Source organism: Natrix helvetica (genome assembly GCF_964273705.1).
Source record: "Natrix helvetica genome assembly, chromosome: 3".
Lineage (NCBI taxonomy): Eukaryota > Metazoa > Chordata > Lepidosauria > Squamata > Natricidae > Natrix > Natrix helvetica.
Window position 1 is genome coordinate 129,893,522 of NC_138549.1, and position 20,658 is coordinate 129,914,179.

Genomic DNA, 20,658 nt, shown 5'->3' on the forward strand with positions numbered 1-20,658 from the left:
TTTCTGAATTGCACTTTAAAGAAACACACTATTGTGCATACAGAAAATAGAAAAGGTGCTAGACCAGTGATGGTCTACTACCATCGGTAGAACTACTACGGACTTCCGCTCCTTTCGACAAAAACTTAAGACCCACCTGTTCCGGTTAGCCGGCCTGGCCCACTTATAGTTCTACTCTTACCTCCTGGCGGATATTTTATTTGGGATAGCTTTTAAGGTTAATGTTTTTAACTTTTTAAATTTTTAAAAATTTTATTCTAACTTAACTAAATTGTACATGGAACTTCTACTACCTCCTCCAGTCCTATGTTTAATTTATTTATTTTATACTTATAACATGTATATTTACTGTTTAACTATTTTAATATGACTGTACACCGCCCCGAGTCTCTTTTGAGAGAGGGGCGGTTTAGAAATCCAATAAAGTTAAGTTAAGTTAAGTTATGGCTAACCTTTTTCCCATCGCATGCCAAAAGGGGGGGTGAGCTTAGGGGGGGTGTATGCAGGCATGCCCACACCTCTAATTCTATGTGCGTGACCCCCGTGCACATGTGCGTGCGACCACTGTCCTCCCCCTGCTTTTGGCGTGCAATGGACTTGTTTTTTGGCCTCCCCAGGCTCCCGAGACTTTCTAGGAGCCAGGGGAGAGCAAAATTGGCCTCAGCCCCCCCCCGGGGGGGCTTCCCTGAAGCCTCTGGAGGGTGAAAAACGGTCCTACGGGCAACCCGGAAGTCTGTTCCGGAACTTCCGGTTTGCACGTTGGGTTGTTTTTCGCCCTCAGGTACAAAATAAAGGCCGAAGTCAGGTAGCCAGCGTGTGCATGCGTGTTGGAGCTGAGAGGGCAACGTCTCACGTGCCCTAACAAATGGCTCTGCATGCCACCTTTTTCAGTAGTTTCTTGACGATTTCCATGGGATGGGTGTAAAGGGAATGGAGCTTTACTGTATCTGCTAAAATTTCCTCTTCAGCAGATTTTTCTTAAAAGCAGTGGAATAAGGCTGGGAGAGAATCTTGACAAGATAAGGTCATCCCTTTCTTCTAATGTTTGATTGAAAACTAACCCTAGGGATGTTTTCTTGTGTTGATTACACAGCTTCTTAATGGGTCAAATGATTTACTGTGTACAAATGTTGATCAAAAACTATTTCCATGAGATAGATGCGTGAACAAGTTATCAGTAATAGAAGTTTTGATGTCAGTACCCCTTCTCACTGGCCAGACGGGTAATAACACCTAAACTGTTTGGGAAGCAAACTCTGCTTATTTGTTCACTATTTATTTGATCTGATTTGAAAAATTAGTTCAGGCCATGGTAGGTCATATAAGATATTACTATTTGTTATGTGGAATGTTGCAACAATCCACCACATCCACAGGGGAGGGGAAGATTTCTTTGAAGTAGACTCTCTGCTGTGAAGGCATTTAACAGCTTTCCCAGTCTCCTCCAGATTTGTTGGATTTATAGTGTCTGGAGGTTGATGGGAGTTGACGTTCAGTTCATCTCTGCTGGGATAACAGGGGAATCCATTGTTTGCATTCTCTATTTATGCTACATGGGTGCAAAGATGTTAGCCCTGTAGGTAGAGCATTAGTGAAACATAAAACACAAAAGTGATTCTGAATGCACTGTTTGTTTCGCCTTCTAGTAGGCTGGTGAATCTGGCACCATGGTTTGTTATTAAGCAACAGAGCCATATTACCAATGTCACTCTAAAAGCAAATTGTGAGATCCTGCAATAAAGTGTCTTGGCTCTGGCCATATGTATCTTGGCAGATAAACCAGCAGTAGAAGCCAAATTGGCTGAGCAGCACCATTTAACTCTTAGAATTAAAGGTGAAAGATAAGCAAAATTCAGAGGAAGAAGAGAATTGAACAGTTGTGTTTGTAGAATACTTAGATGGAGGTAGAAGAATGTTACTCGAGTGTAGGAAGAGCAAATTCAGTTACAGGACAAGATAATGTCTTTTAAAAAGTGCAATCCCTTAAGATATTCAGATATTTCTTTTTTATTTTTGTTCAAAGTCAAGTCGTACTTTTCCTGGTATGGTAGCTTCACAGTATTTTTTGTCTGAGAGTGGAAGATCTAACTACAGCAATTGTTGCCTTAATCCTTTCTTATTTAAATTCTTGCAACAGACTCCTAAGGCTACTTTTCAGAAGCAACTAGAAACAACAACTAATGCAGCATCTACGTTTTTTGCGTCTTTTCACTTGCAATGTGCAGAATATGCCTCTCAATGTCTCTGGGAGCTATTCAGTTGGGATGTATCATGTTAAAGTTCCTGCAGGTGAACTTTAACTTTACTTAAATAAGGAAGTTTTATATGTGGCATAGAGTGTTAAACTAGGCCTAGCAATCTTCATTCCAATCTCTTGTTTCATGAGAGTCTCTGGTTGACCTCAGGCTATTTTTTTTTCTCTCCTAAGAAGAGTTTTGCTGCAAAGATTAGATCCCTACTGAGTTCAGCATTTGGTCTTCATAAATTGACCTCATAGATTGTAAATAAGCAGACACCAAAGGTATGCTATTAGAAAACAATCGGAGAAAAAGGACAGGAGTACATTATTCTTGGAGGTATGGTGGAGAAAAAATACCTTAATATCACTGTTGTCAGATGTTTCCAGCATGGGGGTGGAATAATAAGGAAATAAACCAAATATTATTTTCATAGTCACTTTAATTAAAAACCAAATCTTGGAAAGAAAGAAACAGGAACACCAAAAACAAATTTCTTATTGTAATTCCTTCCTATGCGTTTGCTTGTTTATTCCCAATTTACAGTATAGAGCCTTACTATATGTACAAATGGTCCTCAATTTATGACCATAAATGAGCCAGGAATTATGCTCATAAGTCACGATGAGTGAATTATCAAGTGACCATACCCAATTGTACAACTGCTTTTCCGGCAGTCCATAAGCAAATGCGACAGTCGATAAGTGAACACTGTGGCCATTAACAAAACACCACGGTCATTAAACAAAATCTGTTTTCTCTAATTGTTTTTTTAAAATATATTTTTATTATTTTTACATTTCAAACAATGCAGTACCGCGAAGTCGAAGTGACCATACATTCACATTATATACAGCTCGTCTCAACCATTAACAACTAGCCTACTTAACACATTGTCTATCCTTCTGTCCAATCACAATATATACAGTTTGTTCCAGTCTTGTCGCCTTGTCTTATACCAATCATAAAATCTGTTCCAGACTTCAAAATATTCCGATTATCCTTTATTTTTAAGTTCAAGGGTGAGCCTATCTGCTTCCGCACAGGCCAACACTTTTCTGATTATATCTAGCTCTGATGGTGTATTTTCTTTTTTCCAATATTGTGCATAAGTTATGCGCGCCATAGTTAGTACATGTATAATTAGATAAAGTGTATCTTTCTTAAACCCCTCCGGTATTATACTTAGGAGAAAAATTTCTGGTTTAAACAAGATTTGGTCTCCCACCATTTGTTCCAACCATGATTGAATCATTTTCCTTTTTTTTTTTTTTTTTTTTGCCTCATTGCACATCCACCACATATGATAAAAAGTGCCTGGTGGTTTTTTACACTTTCAACAATTTGGGGCCAGATTTTTAAACATTTTAGAGAGCCGTGCTGGGGGGGAGATGCCATCTGTAGAACATCTTATAAAGATTTTCTTTATACGCAGTAGCCATTGTTAGTTTCTGATTAAGTATATGTTTTCTCTAATTGGTGTTTTTGGCCAGAAATTGGAAACTAGCAAAAACTGCCAAAAATTGTGTTCATGTGACTGGGAGATAATAGAAATGATTGCAAATGAGAACTGATTGCCAAGTGCCCAAAATACGATCACACGTGGCTACAGGCTGTGTGTGTCACCATTGGAACGTCAAAATGGGTTGTAAGTAATTCTGGGGAGCTTCATTATAACTCACTAAGCAACTGGCCCAGAGGTGGTTTCCGGCAGTCACTACTACCAGTTCACTCATGGGTGCAGCACGCGTGCGCATGCACAGTACAGTTTAAATTGTTCTGCGCATGCACAGAAGCAAAAAAACAAGATGGCGGCACCTATGGTGCCACCCGGAGAACCAGTTCGGGGGCATGGCAGGCCTGGGTCATTTCTGGTTCCAGCAACCCAGGCCGCCAAACCTCTACCGGTTCAGCCAAACCGGTCCTAATCAGTAGGAACCCACCATTGAACTGGTCATTAAGCAAAGACTACATGCATCCTTCCCGCAATAGGTTTATGTAATGTTGGAATGTTATTGTGAATGTTGAGATCCAGGTAATAGATCTGCAAAAGGAGATTAAAAACAAGCGGAACAGAATCAGGGATTAGAGCAGGACTTCCTTAAACTGGCAGCTTCAAGAACTTATAATTTATAAGATACGTCATTCCCATAACTTCTATTAGTATTGGCTTCAGACTGAAAAAATGGACAATTCTTGGTCTTTCCAATTTGATGGAAGCTTATGACATGAATTAGGATGGCAGTGATGAAGATGTATATTTCTTGACATTAGTCCACCAGAAATGAACAGCAACTGTGAATTTGAGGACAAGGGAAGTTTGGCGGTGAAGTCAGTATTTCAAGTCAGTGCTATTTACGTAACATGTTTGAAGAAAAGCTATTGCAAACATCTGATTCGTTATGCCTGTGAGCTATTTCTTCTTCTTGACCCAGTTTGACCCCACTTAGCAAAATGCTGCACTTTAGCAAGACAATTTGCCTGATTTTACAATGAAGGGGAATATCAGAGGTGGTATTCAGCCAGTTCTGACCGGTTGTGGCAAACCGGTAGTGGAAATTTTGAGTAGTTCAGAGAACCACAAAATACCACCTCTGGAGTCCCAGCTGATTGGAGTCCCAGCTCCGGAGTCCCAGCTGATTGGCATAAGGAGATTAAAAACAAGCAGAACAGAATCAGGGATTAGAGCAGGACTTCCTTAAACTGGCAGCTTCAAGAATTTATAATTTATAAGATACGTCATTCCCATAACTTCTATTAGTATTGGCTTCAGACTGCATAGGAGAACGGAGCTGGAAAGAAGGCTAGTGGGTGGGGAGGGAATGGGGATTTTACAGTATCCTTGCCCTGGAGTGGGGTGGAAATGGAGATTTTATGGTATCCTTCCCCTGGAGTGGGGAGGGAAGGGAATTGAGATTTTGCAGTATCCTTCCCCTGGAGTGTGGAGGGAGTGGGGATTTTGCAGTATCTTTCCCCTGTCACACCCACCAAGCCACGCCACGCTTCGCCCACAGAACCGGTAGTAAAATAATTTTGAATCCCACCACTAGGGAATATGTAATGTGGGACAGCCATTAATACCATTTCAGTTATTTGATTTTGGATTGCTATGAGTTCTTGTATATAATTCATGATTCAGATTATCCTTGCTGCTCTCTGGTACTTGTTCTAAGTTATTTTATATGCCATGTTAATTTTGTTTAGCAATCTCCTTCAAGGTTGCAGCCAAGATAATAGCTACATGGACTGGCCTTCCTCAGTTTTGTAGGTCTCACATACCCTGAACCATTGCTCTCATTCATCCTTGCATCCATCTGCAAGTGGATTGTTATTCCAATCATATATAGGAATAGTCCAACACGTAACAGAGACTGTTTGCCCAATATTTTATGGCTTGGCATTGTTTAAATGATCTGTGAAATATGCATCTGTTTTTGCTGTTCTCATTTTCATAGCAAATTTGCCATTAACGCAAACTGGTCCTGACCTCCGGAAAGATTCTAACTATTAAAGGAAAATGTTTTACTTCCATGGGGCTGAACTAGCTGTTCTTGTTTCTATTGTTCTATGAACAATAGAGACCTCTTAAATGAATTCATTTGAGGAGAGGAGAGCAGGCAGGCTCCATACCTTGAAATAACTCTGTGAGCCAACAAAAATCAGGAAATGTGGATTTACAGCTCTCTTAAGTCACAGACAGAAAAAATAATAATCTTAGAGCAATTGCTCGTTAATTATGAATGTTCTAGCAGTCACCATCAATCAGATGGGACAGGAAAAAGATAGCTTCAATTAACATTACTTAATTACTTTCAGATACAACTTCTACCCTGCCAATGCACAAAATATTTCACTAGGATTAGCAAAATCAGTGTGCATTTAACAAACCATTTTATATTATGGCAAAAGCCACAAAGGGAAGCTGTTTTCATATATCTGAATGCAACAATGTAAAGTAGTAGTGATGAAGTGTCCTCGGGAACTTTCTGGGATCCATGCCTGATCTTTAGACAATGCCTGTCCAGATGGAGTGCAAAATTTAGTTGCAGTCATTAAATACAAGCCTCAATGTTCATGTAGAATGCAAAGCTATTTTCACTGCTGGTACCAAATTGCTAGCATCTGTGATCCTGGCCTGCCACCTGCTGGCAGAGTGAGAAACAGCATTTTGTTTCTTCAGTTGGCAGAGAAGTACATTTAGTTTAAAATGCATGATGTAATTTAATTGACACCAAAAAAAACCCTATCGGATAAAGTTTTCTGAAAAACACATCCAATATTATATTTGGGTTGAGTTTTACAGCTTGTCATTTGGTGAGCCAAGCATGCTACTCATAATGGCTGTAATGCATCTCCTCTATTGATCAGCTGAAGCTCAGGGGTATTTTTATGCACTACACATATGCCTATCTTATGCCATAGATATGGAAGACCAAGAGAGGGCCTTTCCATAGTTCCATTTCATGTACAGTTCACCTGGAGCAGTCAGCCTCCCCTCCCCCCCCCCCCCCCCCCAGCTAGTTACTCCCTGTCACTTCACGGTTTGACTGTCGCTACACATTCTACATGGGGTTGTTCTTGAATACTATTTATAACCTTCAACTGGTCCCAGGATGCAGCAGCTCAGGCAGTGATGGGCAGGTCTTAGTATACCTATGTGGCACCTCTGCTTTGCAAGCTGTAATGGTTGCCAGTATGCTTCCAGGTGTGATTCAAGATGCTGGTTGAAACTTATAAACCTTACATGGCATGGAGCCTGGTTATCCAAGGAACCCCTGTTATCTGCCTAGCTAGTAAGAGCTACGTGAGTGGACATACTTCAGGTCTCCTTCATTAAATAGTGTCATCTCTTGGCAATCAGAAACTATATCCTCTGAAATGAGTTCCTTCTTGAGATCGGTATAGTCCTTACCCTGATTGCATCGTTAAAGACCAGACAATTTATTTAGGGCTTAGGATAGGGTGGATGGATTTACCTTCTTTGTGATGTCTTATGTCTGCGTTGTAGTCAGGAAGCTATCTTGGGGTAGGGGTGGGGGGTTGTAATTGTTTTGCATTGTTTTGACTAAAATTCTATATTCAGCCATTTTTATGTTGTTAGCTGCCCCAAGCTACTTGGAATTGGGCAACATCCAAATTGAATTAAATCAATTAAAATGTGTTGCTGTCTATATGTTCCAGTGGAACCTGTTCTTTTTTTTTTTAATGTAGCAAAAGAAACTTCGTAAAGGCAACTTTTTCAATATTCTCGCCAGTAGAAGCAGCAGTTGCAAACATTTTTTGCTCCAATTCACTGATTTAAAATCAGGAAAGCTGTGCTTGTCTGCATGCAGTCATGCTACCTATACCTCTTAGTATATGCTGGGAAAAGATGATGCTATACACACAAGTAACGTCAGAGAGTTTCCTGAGGGGAAAAAAATCAAATCAGTCCCTTTCAGTAGAAAAACTAACATACAACCTATACAGTGGATATAGTACAACGCAGGTCTGCTTGGCTAACGGTCCTTTCTCTTTTCTATTGCTTTCTAGCTGCCTGTCCCTATTGCAGTATTCTTTTTGCTGTACAAGGAAAGGCTTGTGCCGTGTTGCCCCACTGACAGCCCCCCACTGTTACCTGCAGATGAATTGGCGATGGAAACACGGATAACTGACAAAGATGACTCTTCTACTTCCTCATCAAAAATCCAAGTAGAAATAGGTGAGAACAATTATTCCAGTTTGGGTCTACTTTGCTTTCAGCAAAACCAATAGAGCGTGATGTGCTGCTCTATGAAGCTCTGGCACTTATACATAATGTTAAAGCAGGCTTATTGAATCATGGTTTATTACAATACAATACAATAGTAGAGTTGGAAGGGACCTTGGAGGTCTTCTAGTCCAACCCCCTGCCTAGGCAGGTAACCCTATACCGTTCCAGACAAATGGCTATCCAACATCTTCTTAAAGACTTCCAGTGTTGGGGCATTCACAACTTCTGGAGGCAACCTGTTCCACTGATTAATTGTTCTAACTGTCACGAAATTTCTCCTCAGTTCTAAGTTGCTTCTTTCCTTGATTAGTTTCCATCCATTGCTTCTTGTTCTACCCTCAGGTGCCTTGAAAAATAGTTTGACTCCCTCTTCTTTGTGGCAACCCCTGAGATATTGGAACACTACTATCATGTCTCCCCTAGTCCTTCTTTTAATTAAACTAGACAAACCCAGTTCCTGCAACCGTTCCTCATATGTTTTAGTCTCCAGTCCCCTAATCATCTTTGTTACTCTTCTCTGCACTCTTTCTAGAGTCTCCACATCTTTTTTACATCGTGGCGACCAGAACTGAATGCAGTATTCCAAGTGTGGCCTCACCAAGGCATTATAAACGGCATCAACACTTCACGTGATCTTGATTCTATCCCTCTGTTGATGCAGCCTAGGACTGTGTTGGCTTTTTTGGTAGCTGCTGCACACTGCTGGCTCATATTTAAATGGTTGTCCACTAGGACTCCAAGATCCCTTTCACAGTTACTACTACTGAGCAAGGTACCATCTATACTGTACCTGTGCATTCCGTTTTTGTTGCCTAAATGTAGAACCTTACTCTTTTCACCATTGAATTTCATTTTATTAGATAGTGCCCAATGTTCAAGTTTGTCAAGATCCTTCTGTATCTTAAGCCTATCTTCTGGAGTGTTGGCTATTCCTGCCAGCTTGGTGTCATCTGCAAATTTGATGAGTTCCCCATTTATTCCCTCATCCAAATCATTGATGAAGATGTTGAAGAGTACTGGGCCTAAAACAGAGCCTTGGGTACTCCACTGCATACTTCTCTCCATGTAGATGCAGTTCCATTGAGGACTACCCATTGAGTGCGGTTGGTCAGCCAGTTACGAATCCATCTGATGGTGATGCTGTCCAACCCACTTTTTTCTACTTTATCTAGTAGTAGGTTATGGTCTACCTTATCAAAAGCCTTACTGAAGTCCAAGTAAACTATATCAACGGCATTCCTCTGGTCCACTAATTTTGTCACATTATCAAAGAATGCAATAAGATTAGTCTGGCATGATCTGTTTTTAACAAATCCATGTTGGCTTTTGGATATTACTTTGTTTGCTTCTAGGTGTTCGCAAATTCGTTGCTTGATTATTTTTTCCAGAATCTTTCCTGGTATTGAGGTCAGGCTGATAGGTCTGTAGTTTCCTGGATCTATTTTTTTCCCTTTTTTGAAGATGGGAACCACATCAGCTCTTTTCCAGTCCTCTGGTAGTTCCCCGGTGTTCCAGGATCTCTGAAAGATATAATTCAGTGGTTCTGAGATCTCGTCTGCTAGTTCCTTCAGAACCCTGGGGTGTAATCCATACGGTCCTGGTGATTTGAACTCGTCTAGGGTAGATAGGTGCTCACTTACCATTTTCTTCCCTATTTCAACTTGTGTTCCTAATCTGATTTTTCTGGTGCTGCTTTTGATAGGTTGGACTGTTTTATCCCTTTGTGTAAAGACAGATGCAAAACATGAGTTAAATAGTTCTGCTTTCTCCCTGTTGCTTGTCACCTTCTTGCCACTTTCTCCTAGCCTGAATTGGCCACAGTTCCTGCAACAGAATCAGCCAAAATTGAACAAATCATATAATAGCTGTGTTCATACAATACATGGGATCAAATGAATTACCTATAATGTACCTGAAGATGTTCAGGCACGGCTTGGATTTATATCCTCTTAAGTGACATAAGTTCAGTGTATGAACAAGAAAATTGGGTTAATTGAATACAGCAGAGGTGGGTTCCTAACAGTTCACATGAACCGGTAGTGGTATGGTGACCTGGGTCGCTGGAACCAGGAGCGACCCAGGCCTGCCACACACACACACCCCGGAACCGGTTCCTCGTCGCTGCCGTCACCATCTTGTTTTTGAGTTCTGCGCATGTGCAGAACAATTTTAATTGAATTGTGCATGTCCGTGCAGTGCGCATCCAGTGCACACACACGAGCGAAGCACGCGCACGAGTGAGCATGCAATATAATTGCAATAGATTGTCTTGTGGACTGCATTTAGCACAGTTGTTTGTATTTGTCCATTAAAAAAACTCTTGTTTCTTGAAAATGAGGCTCCATCCATATTCACTTTGGTCTCCCAATGAAGAAGCCATTTTTCACTGCCCAAAAGTAACTCTATCCCTATGCTGCAATAAGTCTCATTAGTAAAAAAGACAATTATTTCACAGTGTGTAGTTTGAAGATGAAGAGCAATCAGTATATGCCTAGAAGGTTACTTCTAATAGGAAGCAATTTTCTGTATGTGTTCTAAAGCTGTGTTGCTTTATTTATTTGATAGCTTCGCAGCAACATCTATCAACTTACATCTTAAGAACTTCAGGAGCATGTGCTTGCATTTTATGGTGGCTTTAAGTAGACCTCATTAAGCCATGCAGTTAAGTGCAATACCTGCCAATATGCCTTAGGTGCATATGAGAAATGAAGAAACGTTGACATTAGCCTGGGAAGCACAAACCATGAGAGTAAGACAGCTTTTAGAAGCAATGAAAAATAATAAGAGTCTTGCTGGGTCATACAAACAGCTATCAACTGAATCTTGGAAGGTTTCCAGCAGAACTGCAGTGCTCCTGAATTGATTCCAAAAATTATTTTGTCACATATTGACTATACCTTTTGTTTCACTTAGATCTAGATCTAGTTGCACTTTAATGAGAATGCATAGGATATGAAACTCTTGGGGATTAAATGAAGGACTGATAGCATATACCATATTTTTGGAGTATAAGACGCACCTTTTTCCCTCAAAAAAGAAGCTGAAAATCTGGGTGCGTCTTATACACTGAATGCATTTTTTTTTTTTTTTGCCTCCTGAAACCCTGCCCCTTTTACCAAAATGGTCATGCATAGCCTTTAGGAGGCTTTCAGAGTCTTCCTGGGGGCTTGGGAGGGCAGAAATGAGTGTAAAAGGCCCGTTTTTTGCCCACGTTTGCTGCCCCCCAGCCCCCAGGAGCACTCTATAAGCCTCCTAAAGGCTATTGATGTCCTTTTTTGAAAAAAAAAAACAGGCCCATTTTCGTGAAAAACGGGGCGTTTTGGGGAGGTATGCAGAGTGCAAAAACTTTTTTTTTAATTTACCTCTTCATAATCTTGGTGCATTTTATATTCTGGTGCGTCTAATACTCTGAAAAATACGGTAGATTCCATCGTTGCATCCTCTCCCTGAAAGTTGCACCTTTACCAATGGGTGGCTTTCTTCAAACCTAGTAAAAGGTATAATTTTTATGAATAGTGGACTATTAGAATTGAGGAAGAAAGATCCAACTATCTCCTCCAAGAAAATCATGCCTTGCGCTATAATGAAGATGAGTGAAAAAAGGGCTTCTCATTGGTTTCAGGATGGAAGGCTGAGTAAACCTTGAGCCTGGTGAAAATCAAAGTGCTGGCGGTCAGCAAAATTAACCTGCAATATACCATTATTCTACCTTTCTTTTGCTGGTACCCTTCAGATTTTAGAATGCATGGTTCCTTATCACAATCTATTGACTGATTTGACTAGAAAGCATTAGCACTGCGGTCTAACACACCTGGACATCTTTTGCAGATAAGGAATCTATTCATTTTAAAATTTGTATCTTTTGTATAACCTTATATAGCCTTGGTTAGGTTTTTTTTTCTTTGTAATAATTACAGATTTACAGCAGAGATTGGGGAGGTAAGAATGATATCATACTCTCCTTTAATACCAACATTGTGCTTTGAAACCAACAAACTGTGGGACACAAAAAAATATTGCCCTTCTTTTTTTTTTAATACACTAGGAATGGCCAACCAGAATTTTTTGGAATGGCGCACAAAAAAATAAAATTTATAAATACATAAACTAAATATAAAGTGATCAAAATGAGAGTTGTTGTGAGTTATGCTAAACCTATGTGTATAAAGTGGCTAGCTATACAGTACTAGCAATTTAACCAATACATTTAAATGGCATTGTTTTCTCTCCTCAGGACACAATGACCTCTTTGGGTGCTGCCAAAGCAAGAATTTCAGAGGACTTCCTTGCTCTTATTTTGGTGTCCATATCACTGGAGCTCTTCTCCTTTTTATGACAGATGGGATCCTGGTAAGGGCAAGTGACAAAGAAAACATCAGGCCCACATCTTTCCGACAAGAGTAGCTTTCCCAGGTCCAATCAAGCTGCTTTGGAGATTGGGGCTTGCTGAGTTGGAGAATGCAAGATTGAGGGAGGCTAACAAAGATGCTAAGCAACTACCATGTAGAAAATTTAATTTTGTTCCAGGTGTGATCTCAGCAGCTGGCCTAAAATGTTCATATGTCACAAAATCAAAGAGTAGTTTTCAACCATAAACATGTTTCTTTTTTTTTTCTTTTCCAAGTTTGCTGTTTTTTGTTGCTCTGTTGGTAAAATTCTTTGGCAAGGACAGAACACTTTTTACCTAGCTACTTACTTTTTTAAAAAAATGTATTTCTCCCCTCCTTTTATTTTGTTGCCGACATCTAGTACCTTATTCTTACAAGTTATTTTTACAAATTAAGTGATTCTGGGATTTTATTTTATTTTTAAAGTAAAAGATTTCACAATGACTTTTTAAAATCTATCTTTTGATTTAAATTGTGCCAGATAGTACAACACCATTATTTTAACTGTTTTTATCCATTGTATAGAGAACTGTAATTATCTATTATCAAAACTCATCTGAATGAATAAAAGATGAATGCTATAGTCATTGCTCAATACAGAAAATGTGCAAATATAATGAATCATGTTTTCATCTCTTCAGGGTGAATACTCTGGCTTTGTATACAGCTATGCAGTAGAGGAACCACTCTCAGTGGGGCACAAGAGGGCTGGCTATCTGCCGAGTCTCTTCTGGGGCTTCATCACACTGGGCAGACTCATTTCCATCCCTGTCTCCTACAGAATGAAGCCAGCAACCATGGTTTTCATCAACGTGGTATGGACAAATCTTATTCACCTAGTAAATAACAAACTAGTGTTCATTGTCATTATAAATAAGTGGTATGTATCTCAATACATCTGGAGGGCATCATGTTTGGAAGTGATTGGGACAGATTAATATACTTGCCCTTTGGGGACTCATATGAACTACAGGTCTAAATGAAAGTTTAGGATTTCCAACAAAGCAATCTTTATATATAAATTGTAAATTTATCTCAATGTAAACTAAGACAAAATACAACTATAAAGCAATCGCTAATTATGATTCTGATAATTCAGATCCAGAAGTATCTTTCAACAAATGGACCATTGTTCATAGAAGAATAAAGGATCTCTCCTATAGAGGAAGGTTGCAATGTATGGAGACATTCTTATCAGTTCCCCTGTAGCCATGTATCCTACTTCCTTTCTGTATGACAGGTTCCCTATTTTTTCCTAAACTCTGAAAAATACTTCTCTGAACTAAATTAAGTAAAAACAAAACAATGGCATTAACCATACAGAGTACATGTTAAGAAAATTACGTCACAGACAATACAGTAGCAAAACCCTGGAGGAAAATAGCAACAATCACTCAAAATGTTGGCTCCCATTTCAGTATGTCTATGGTTCTTTGCTGCAGGTGTCAAGGTACAAAGTTGAAGTAAGAGAGCAATGAGAGGACATGTTAGTCAATCAGCATGTTAGTCAATCTCTCTCCTGAGAATTTCCTGCAGAATCTGAAATGGTGTCAAGCGAAGATTCTTGGAACATTTTTGACAGGCACAAAGAACCAGGACCATACCTTAAGCTCCAGTTAAGAAGATTTGTAGCACATACTTATAGAAGTCAACTAACTATACACAAAGCAGTAATTTAGCACTAGATAAAAAGTTAACAAAATTCAGGTAGGGGAGTACACTTGGATCACTTGTGGAAACCTAATGACTCCAGATTGATTCCTCTCTTGACTCCTCCCCCCAGACTCGGTCTAAACTTTTCCTACAATTTTAGATGCTGATTTCAGAATCTGTAGAGTAGTATTTATTATTTTCTTTGTGATATATTTTTATAATTGCCGTTCCTTCTTTCACAGCTGACTTTGACTGTCTTGATCCCTCTACTTTCCCTTTTAATGTCATTGCAGGTTGGCGTACTTATAACATTCTTCCTGCTTCTAATTTTTTCAACCAGTGTGGTTTTTCTCTTTGTGGGGACTGCCTCTCTTGGCCTCTTCCTCAGTAGCACATTCCCCAGTGTGCTGGCCTACACTGAGGACATCCTCCAGTACAAAGGTAAAGTCTCCCCGTGTTTTCTTTTGCTAAAAAATGAGTGGCTGGAGAATGCCAGTTTAGGAAAACAGGTGATAGGACCCATAGAAGGAGCGCATTAATGACTTACTATCTTCTAGAGCAGTGGTTCCCAAACTTTTTCAGTCCACCGCCCCTTTGGTGCTACAAACTGATCCTCAGTGCCCACCCCCCCAATCCAGTAGTGGAATTCAATTTTTTTTACTACTGGTTCTGTGGGCGTGGCTTGGTGGGCGTGGCTGGGGGGGTCATGTGACTGGGCGGTTTGCACGACGGAAGGAAGATAGTAACAGTAAAATTCAAAACTGTAACAATTAATTGCACATTTATTCAAAATCCAATTTAAAAACCTTTGTAGTTAATGTTAATTCAACAAAATTGTTGAACATGATCCAGTGATACCAGGTTTTCAAAGTCTGATAGTCATTTTTCAAGAACCTTAGTAACTAGTAACTCAGTAAACTCAGTAAAATTTAGTAACTACTTCACTGTTCAGTAAATTCTGTGTAATACAGTACATGCCTGATCATTCACACACACTGCTGCCTTTTTTCCCCCCAAAATAACAGGGTGGGGTGGGGGTAGAGAAGGAAGAAGACTTTGTTCTGTGGTATCTGCCATTTCAGAAATGCTCACTAGACTGCCCCACATGATCAGTCTTTCAGTATTCCTCAATATATTGGTGCCAAGCAGCTGGTCAAAACCCTAGTAGTACTTATGGAGCTGTAGATGATACTGTGGCAAAATACAAGTCTTGCAGCTCATGTATACTCACACAACATAAGAGTGATGCCATTATCCAGGTTTATCTGTGACAAAGGTCTCACTGTGCATAAATATCAAGATAGGAAGGGCACTTTATTTCAAAAAAACTGCAATGTTTTGACTCCATTTGGTTATAAAACATCTTGTTTGGCATACTGGGAACATTTAGACAGCATTTTCTTCTAATATGGGACGTTGTTCTATTATACTTTTGTTTTGCTTTGCTTTTTCCTGTATGTGACAATATCCAACTTTAGACACTAATTAGACCACTTTTTTATTTATTTTTTAAAAAACAGTATATGTTTTCCACAATCTCCCTATATTTCAGCCTTCAATGAGATTACTTTGCAACTCAAAGTTTGAGAAACCACCCCAAGGGCCCTTCTTCCTGCTGCTCGCTTTTTAAGGCCACCTCTACGAATGGAGCGAGGACCCCACCACCACCACATGTTTACCTGTGTTGCATTTCTAAGTTGGGAGGGGTAGAGGCAGGCAAGAGTGGAGCGTCCGTGTGGAGCGGGTGCAAGGGGGCCACCTCCAGCACTCCTCTGCCACCTCCCTTGTCTCTTAGCGTCCCCCTACCGCCTCCCTTGCCTGTTAGCACTCCGTGCCGCCCCCCCCCTTGCCTGTTAGCACCCCCCTAAGTCATCCCACCGCCTCCCAGAAAGCAGTACCACACACTTTGGGAACCACTATTCTAGAGTCACTGAACCATCATTGTGCCAAAATAGCAGAAAGGAAGATTGATTTACATTGGCTCAGATCTTGCTGAGTGATGCTAAATTAGTCAGTAATGGAGATTCTGCCTATCTCACTCCCATAGAACTCTCATTTTGTGCAAATAAATTCCTGATATTCTGCCAGCCTTTCTAAGAGAGAATGGTTTGAATGATCTGATTTGCTTTGTTTGTCACACCTTATTTCTCCCATTCTGGGTATTATTTGCCTTGCCCCAGATTTGATTGCACATATTGTTAAATGCAATACAATATTGTATATACTATATAATATTATTGTATAACATAATTCTTCTGGGAGGTTTTTTTCTCAACTTCTCAGTCTTCTCTACTGCCCTGATATTTTGTAATCATTCCCATCGTAATACAACAAGAACCACACCTTCTTGGTTTTTTTTTAAATCAGCCAAGATCAGCTAAATGCTACCACATTATTGGGTAAATGTTGAAAGTGAAAAGTCACAGAATGGCTCTCAAGGGATTATTTTTTTTCTTCCAGAGTGAATAAACCACAAATCCTGATGCTTTTTTCTTCCTTATTTGTTTTGATAGAGGCACATTAACACCGAATGTTTATCTAGGACTTCAGCACAAGACAGGTGGCATTCTTGACAAGTCATTTATATTAGAGATTAATTTTTACCATTTACATTTGAATGTTCCAGTCATAGACTACAATATTATATCATCTGCATAATTAAAACAGATGCCAACTTTTTAATTCCAGGCTGTGCCACTACTGTATTGGTGACAGGAGCAGGAATTGGAGAGATGGTTCTACAGTTGCTGGTAGGGTCGGTAAGTATATTAGATATCAAAATGACACTCTGCTGGATGTAAATTAACGTCTAACTACCTCCCAGAAAATAAAGAGAACATTTTAACCGCTGAAGATAAAATTGAAATTTTATCCCAAGACTGTTAATAGTGTCTGCACCAACTGAATGCCAGAAAAGTATCTGAAAAGCCTTACATGGGGATGTCCCATGTGAGCGTTTTAAATAAATAAAATGCTGTAAACTATATATGGAATTTGGGGCACAGAAGCATATTCTGGACCACTAATGTATCCTCTAGCATAGGTGACAGCTTGTAGAGGAGGGGTGCAAAGAAAGCTAGCAAAATTCTGTAAGACATATTTCTAATATGTGGAAAGACTGGCCAGTAGTAATCATAGGTTGCAAAGTGTGCATATTTCCACTGAATTGTGATCTGCTAGTAGATTGAAGCTTAGAAGGACCCTGATGTTTAAATTGAAGACATGGAAAAAGCATTTCTTCGTGTAACCATGTTGCTTCTGAGCTTTTGGCACTTCTTGAATTGCAAGTCTTTCCATGCACATACAAACACAGAGTGGAAACACACACTAATGTCCAGCAGGTAGAAACCCTGGGGAAGCAGATGGCATTTGCTACTTTCCCTGAAGGTCAGACAGTCTGGCACAAACTTCTTCTGTAGGGAAATGAAGTCTGCATAACCTCAGTCAGCAATACTGGAGCACTTTAACATTATTCTTCCTGCTAGACAATAAGCTGTGCTCATTAGTTTTTAAGACAGTATCCAAAGCTTGAAAACTTAAATTACCTTGTTTTCTTTCTGTCAGATCATTCATGATCAAGGAAGCTATAGTTTCCTGGTGTGTGGAACCATCTTTGGAGCTTTTGCCTTTACTTTCTACGTCTTCCTTCTATTTTTCCACAGGATTCACCCTCAGTCCCAATCAGGTAAGACTGTCAGCTTCCCCCCCCCCCCCCCACCAGCAGCACTTCTGAAAAGAAAGGAAGGCAGACCAGGTGGAAGAGAGTATATGTTCCTACAAAACAGACAGAGGAAAAACTCTGAATTTTATGAAAAATCAAGGAAGTGTTTATTTTACAGCTGCTTCCTTTCCCCCTTTCCTGCTTGGATTGGACTGAATGCCCAAGCAACCATATATCCCTTGACTTTCCTTATTCTTGGACAAGGAGACCATGAAAAATAAAGCCAAGAAAGAAAAGTCTACAAACACGAAATAAATAAGCAGTAGTTAGTTTTCTTTGCTATGTTTAGAGAAGATTAAAACCTCCAGCGATGTACATTTTCAAATTACAGTTGACACCATTTCCATTAAAGAACTAAGGAAGCATGGATATAAGGAATCTGAAATTATACATCAAGGAAAAGGAACCTAAGGCCTTCCATTTCCAGGCTGCACAATCCAGCATGTCCTAAATTGAAGGATTAATAGTCCAGCATCCTATAGAAAGGCGGGATTTCCCATTTCTGTAATGTAACATAGAATCGTCTATTAAATGCTGTCAGAATTATTTTTAATTATTAGTATTAATTATGTTCAAGTGCACAATTTTTCAAGCCAAGTACAGAAATGTATCCTCCTACTGCTGTGCGCTTTAGGGAGGAGGTTTACCTCAGTAGTCATAAATCCACATAAACTGTCCCATTTAGAAGTCAATTGTATGCAAGACTTGGTTCTACTTTATGAGGTATCCTGGGTACCAGTACATATATGAAGGAATAATGTATGTATGAGTTGGAGAATACACATTTTGAAGAACAGCACCTGCCAAAATTGATGTCTAGAAGTACAAGTCTTAATCCTCATCTATTGTATGTTGTAAACCAGTATAATACCAGTACTTCATAAATCAAGTAGGGGGGGAAAGTATGTGGTATTTTAATGAATTTTTTAAACAGCCAGTGAAAGACATTTGGTACTTTATTTTAGATAACAGCTTCAAAATCTTGTTTTGTAGATATGGATATATCACCTGACAAGCAGCCAACAATAGGGGAACACGGACTTTATCAGAGCTAAATAAAACAGCAAATTCTTACATGGATCAAGCACATGGTCATTTCAGCTGAAAGATTTGTTATCAAAGCCTGATTTGAAACTACCTGATTTTTCTACAACTGAACTCCTTGATTACAATTCATTCCCATTTATGATTAGAAGGGAATGGTCATAACAATGATTGAGGGACAATCTGCAGAATCCTAGAGGCCAAACTTTTGATATATGATCAGTTAAAGTCCATTCAAAAGCTCAGTTGGGGAAAAAAAGTACTATTGTCATTTTACAAACCTTGCTGACAGGAAATTGGGGGTAGGAATGGAGATATAGTGGTATTTTATATGTAGGAAGTTTTGGAAAGCACCCTTAATTATGTACGCTGAAAACTCTTAATTGCAGGAAAAATTTAAAAATCTCTACCCTTCGTGTTGTACATAGCCAGAATAAATATGTTGTTATAAAATTGCCACCCAGCTTGAGGTATTCAAGTTTTGTCTGTCCCCAGATGGGACTTTACTATGTACTGGTGGTAAAAAGCCCTAGGCACTGTAGATAGTACAGTATATAGTTTAAGTAAAGGTGGGTTAAGTTTGATTGAATCAGTATAAACTGGCCTTTTAACGTTAGCCTACTAAATGGTATAAGCCAGATCGGCTACTTTGTCAGAAAAGCCCAAGTTCTGAAGTATTACCAAATTTAAAGTACATGAACACAAATGTTATGTTTCTTGCAATTGTGCAATATTGTAAAATAGGTGCCTTCCAGGAAGAGAACTTGAGAAGTACTAAATAAGTGATAGCTATTCTCATGACTGGCTCAAATGAAGGTAATGGGATAGGTGGAATTGCAAATGCTGTCCCAGGGGGTATACATCTGTTATGTATATATGAAGGAATGTTAAATATAGTATTGTTGCATGAACTTGTGAATTGACCAAGATGGAACCCAGCAACATTACTTAAGCTATTTTTCCTAAGAGGCTTGTTGCACTTCTCATTTCAAAATTGTATATTTATACTAAATTTGTATTGCAATGTGGCTTTTGGATTGCTATGTTGCATGGGTATGCACCCTCATCTTTGATTTCCATGTTGTTTAAACCTTAAAATGCACTGTCCTTATTACAGAGCACGTGTACTCACGTTTATATATTCCAATGAGTGTAAACTTTTCTAATTGCCCATTTCTAGATTTTTAGATTTCTAGACCAGAAGGTCAATATTAATATCAATTTCATGTGTGGAAATTCTGGCATTATGCAAAGCTGAAACTGATGAAGACAGAAGCTTCTGCTGCTACAAAAGAAAAGTCTCCATACTGTTTTATCTTCAAGCTATTTTTAATATGTGAGAGTGAAAAATTAATTATACAGGTAATATATTAAAATTAAGAATAAATTTCAGTTTGCCCACCTACTTGCTGGAGTACAGCATCCAATCGATCACTCAATAGCCAAATATAGCTCATACCAAAATACAAACCAGGATTGAAAATTTGAAAATTTTTAACCTTCAATCATCTTGTTTGCTTGATTTGAATTTATAAATCGCAGTTTTGATTTTATTTATAAATCACAGTTTATTTTGATTGCAGTTCGAACCAGAGATTGTGGTTTGTAAGAGATGGTTTAGTATGTCATATAAATGCAACCAATTGTGATTTATTCTATAACCCACATTAAGCAAAATATGAATTAACATATTGTGTGAACTCAGTCTGAGTAAAACAATCTGCAACAAGTGTTTTTTGTAGCCTAAGGCAAAAAATGTGAAAAAAAACTATTAATAATCTGCTTTGGAGAGTCTTTTATCAATTGTTTTAATATATAAAAGTATAAATGGGCAAAACATTATGAATAAAGTAACTGAATGTA

The 20,658-nt window shown here is 39.0% G+C and overlaps 1 protein-coding gene across 2 annotated transcripts in view; it reads left to right on the forward strand.

Moving 5' to 3' along the window:
* Positions 1-20,377, forward strand: part of MFSD4A (major facilitator superfamily domain containing 4A) — a 49,603-nt gene extending 29,226 nt beyond the window's left edge. For both annotated transcript variants that reach the window (XM_081948573.1, XM_081948572.1), the window contains exons 4-10: positions 7,770-7,938; positions 12,224-12,339; positions 13,019-13,192; positions 14,324-14,471; positions 16,719-16,789; positions 17,595-17,715; positions 18,745-20,377. In XM_081948573.1, coding sequence (XP_081804699.1) covers positions 7,770-7,938; positions 12,224-12,339; positions 13,019-13,192; positions 14,324-14,471; positions 16,719-16,789; positions 17,595-17,715; positions 18,745-18,806 — 861 coding nt within the window. In that variant the 3' untranslated portion in view covers positions 18,807-20,377. The remainder of the gene's footprint in view (positions 1-7,769; positions 7,939-12,223; positions 12,340-13,018; positions 13,193-14,323; positions 14,472-16,718; positions 16,790-17,594; positions 17,716-18,744) is intronic.
* Positions 20,378-20,658: the final 281 nt, after the last annotated feature.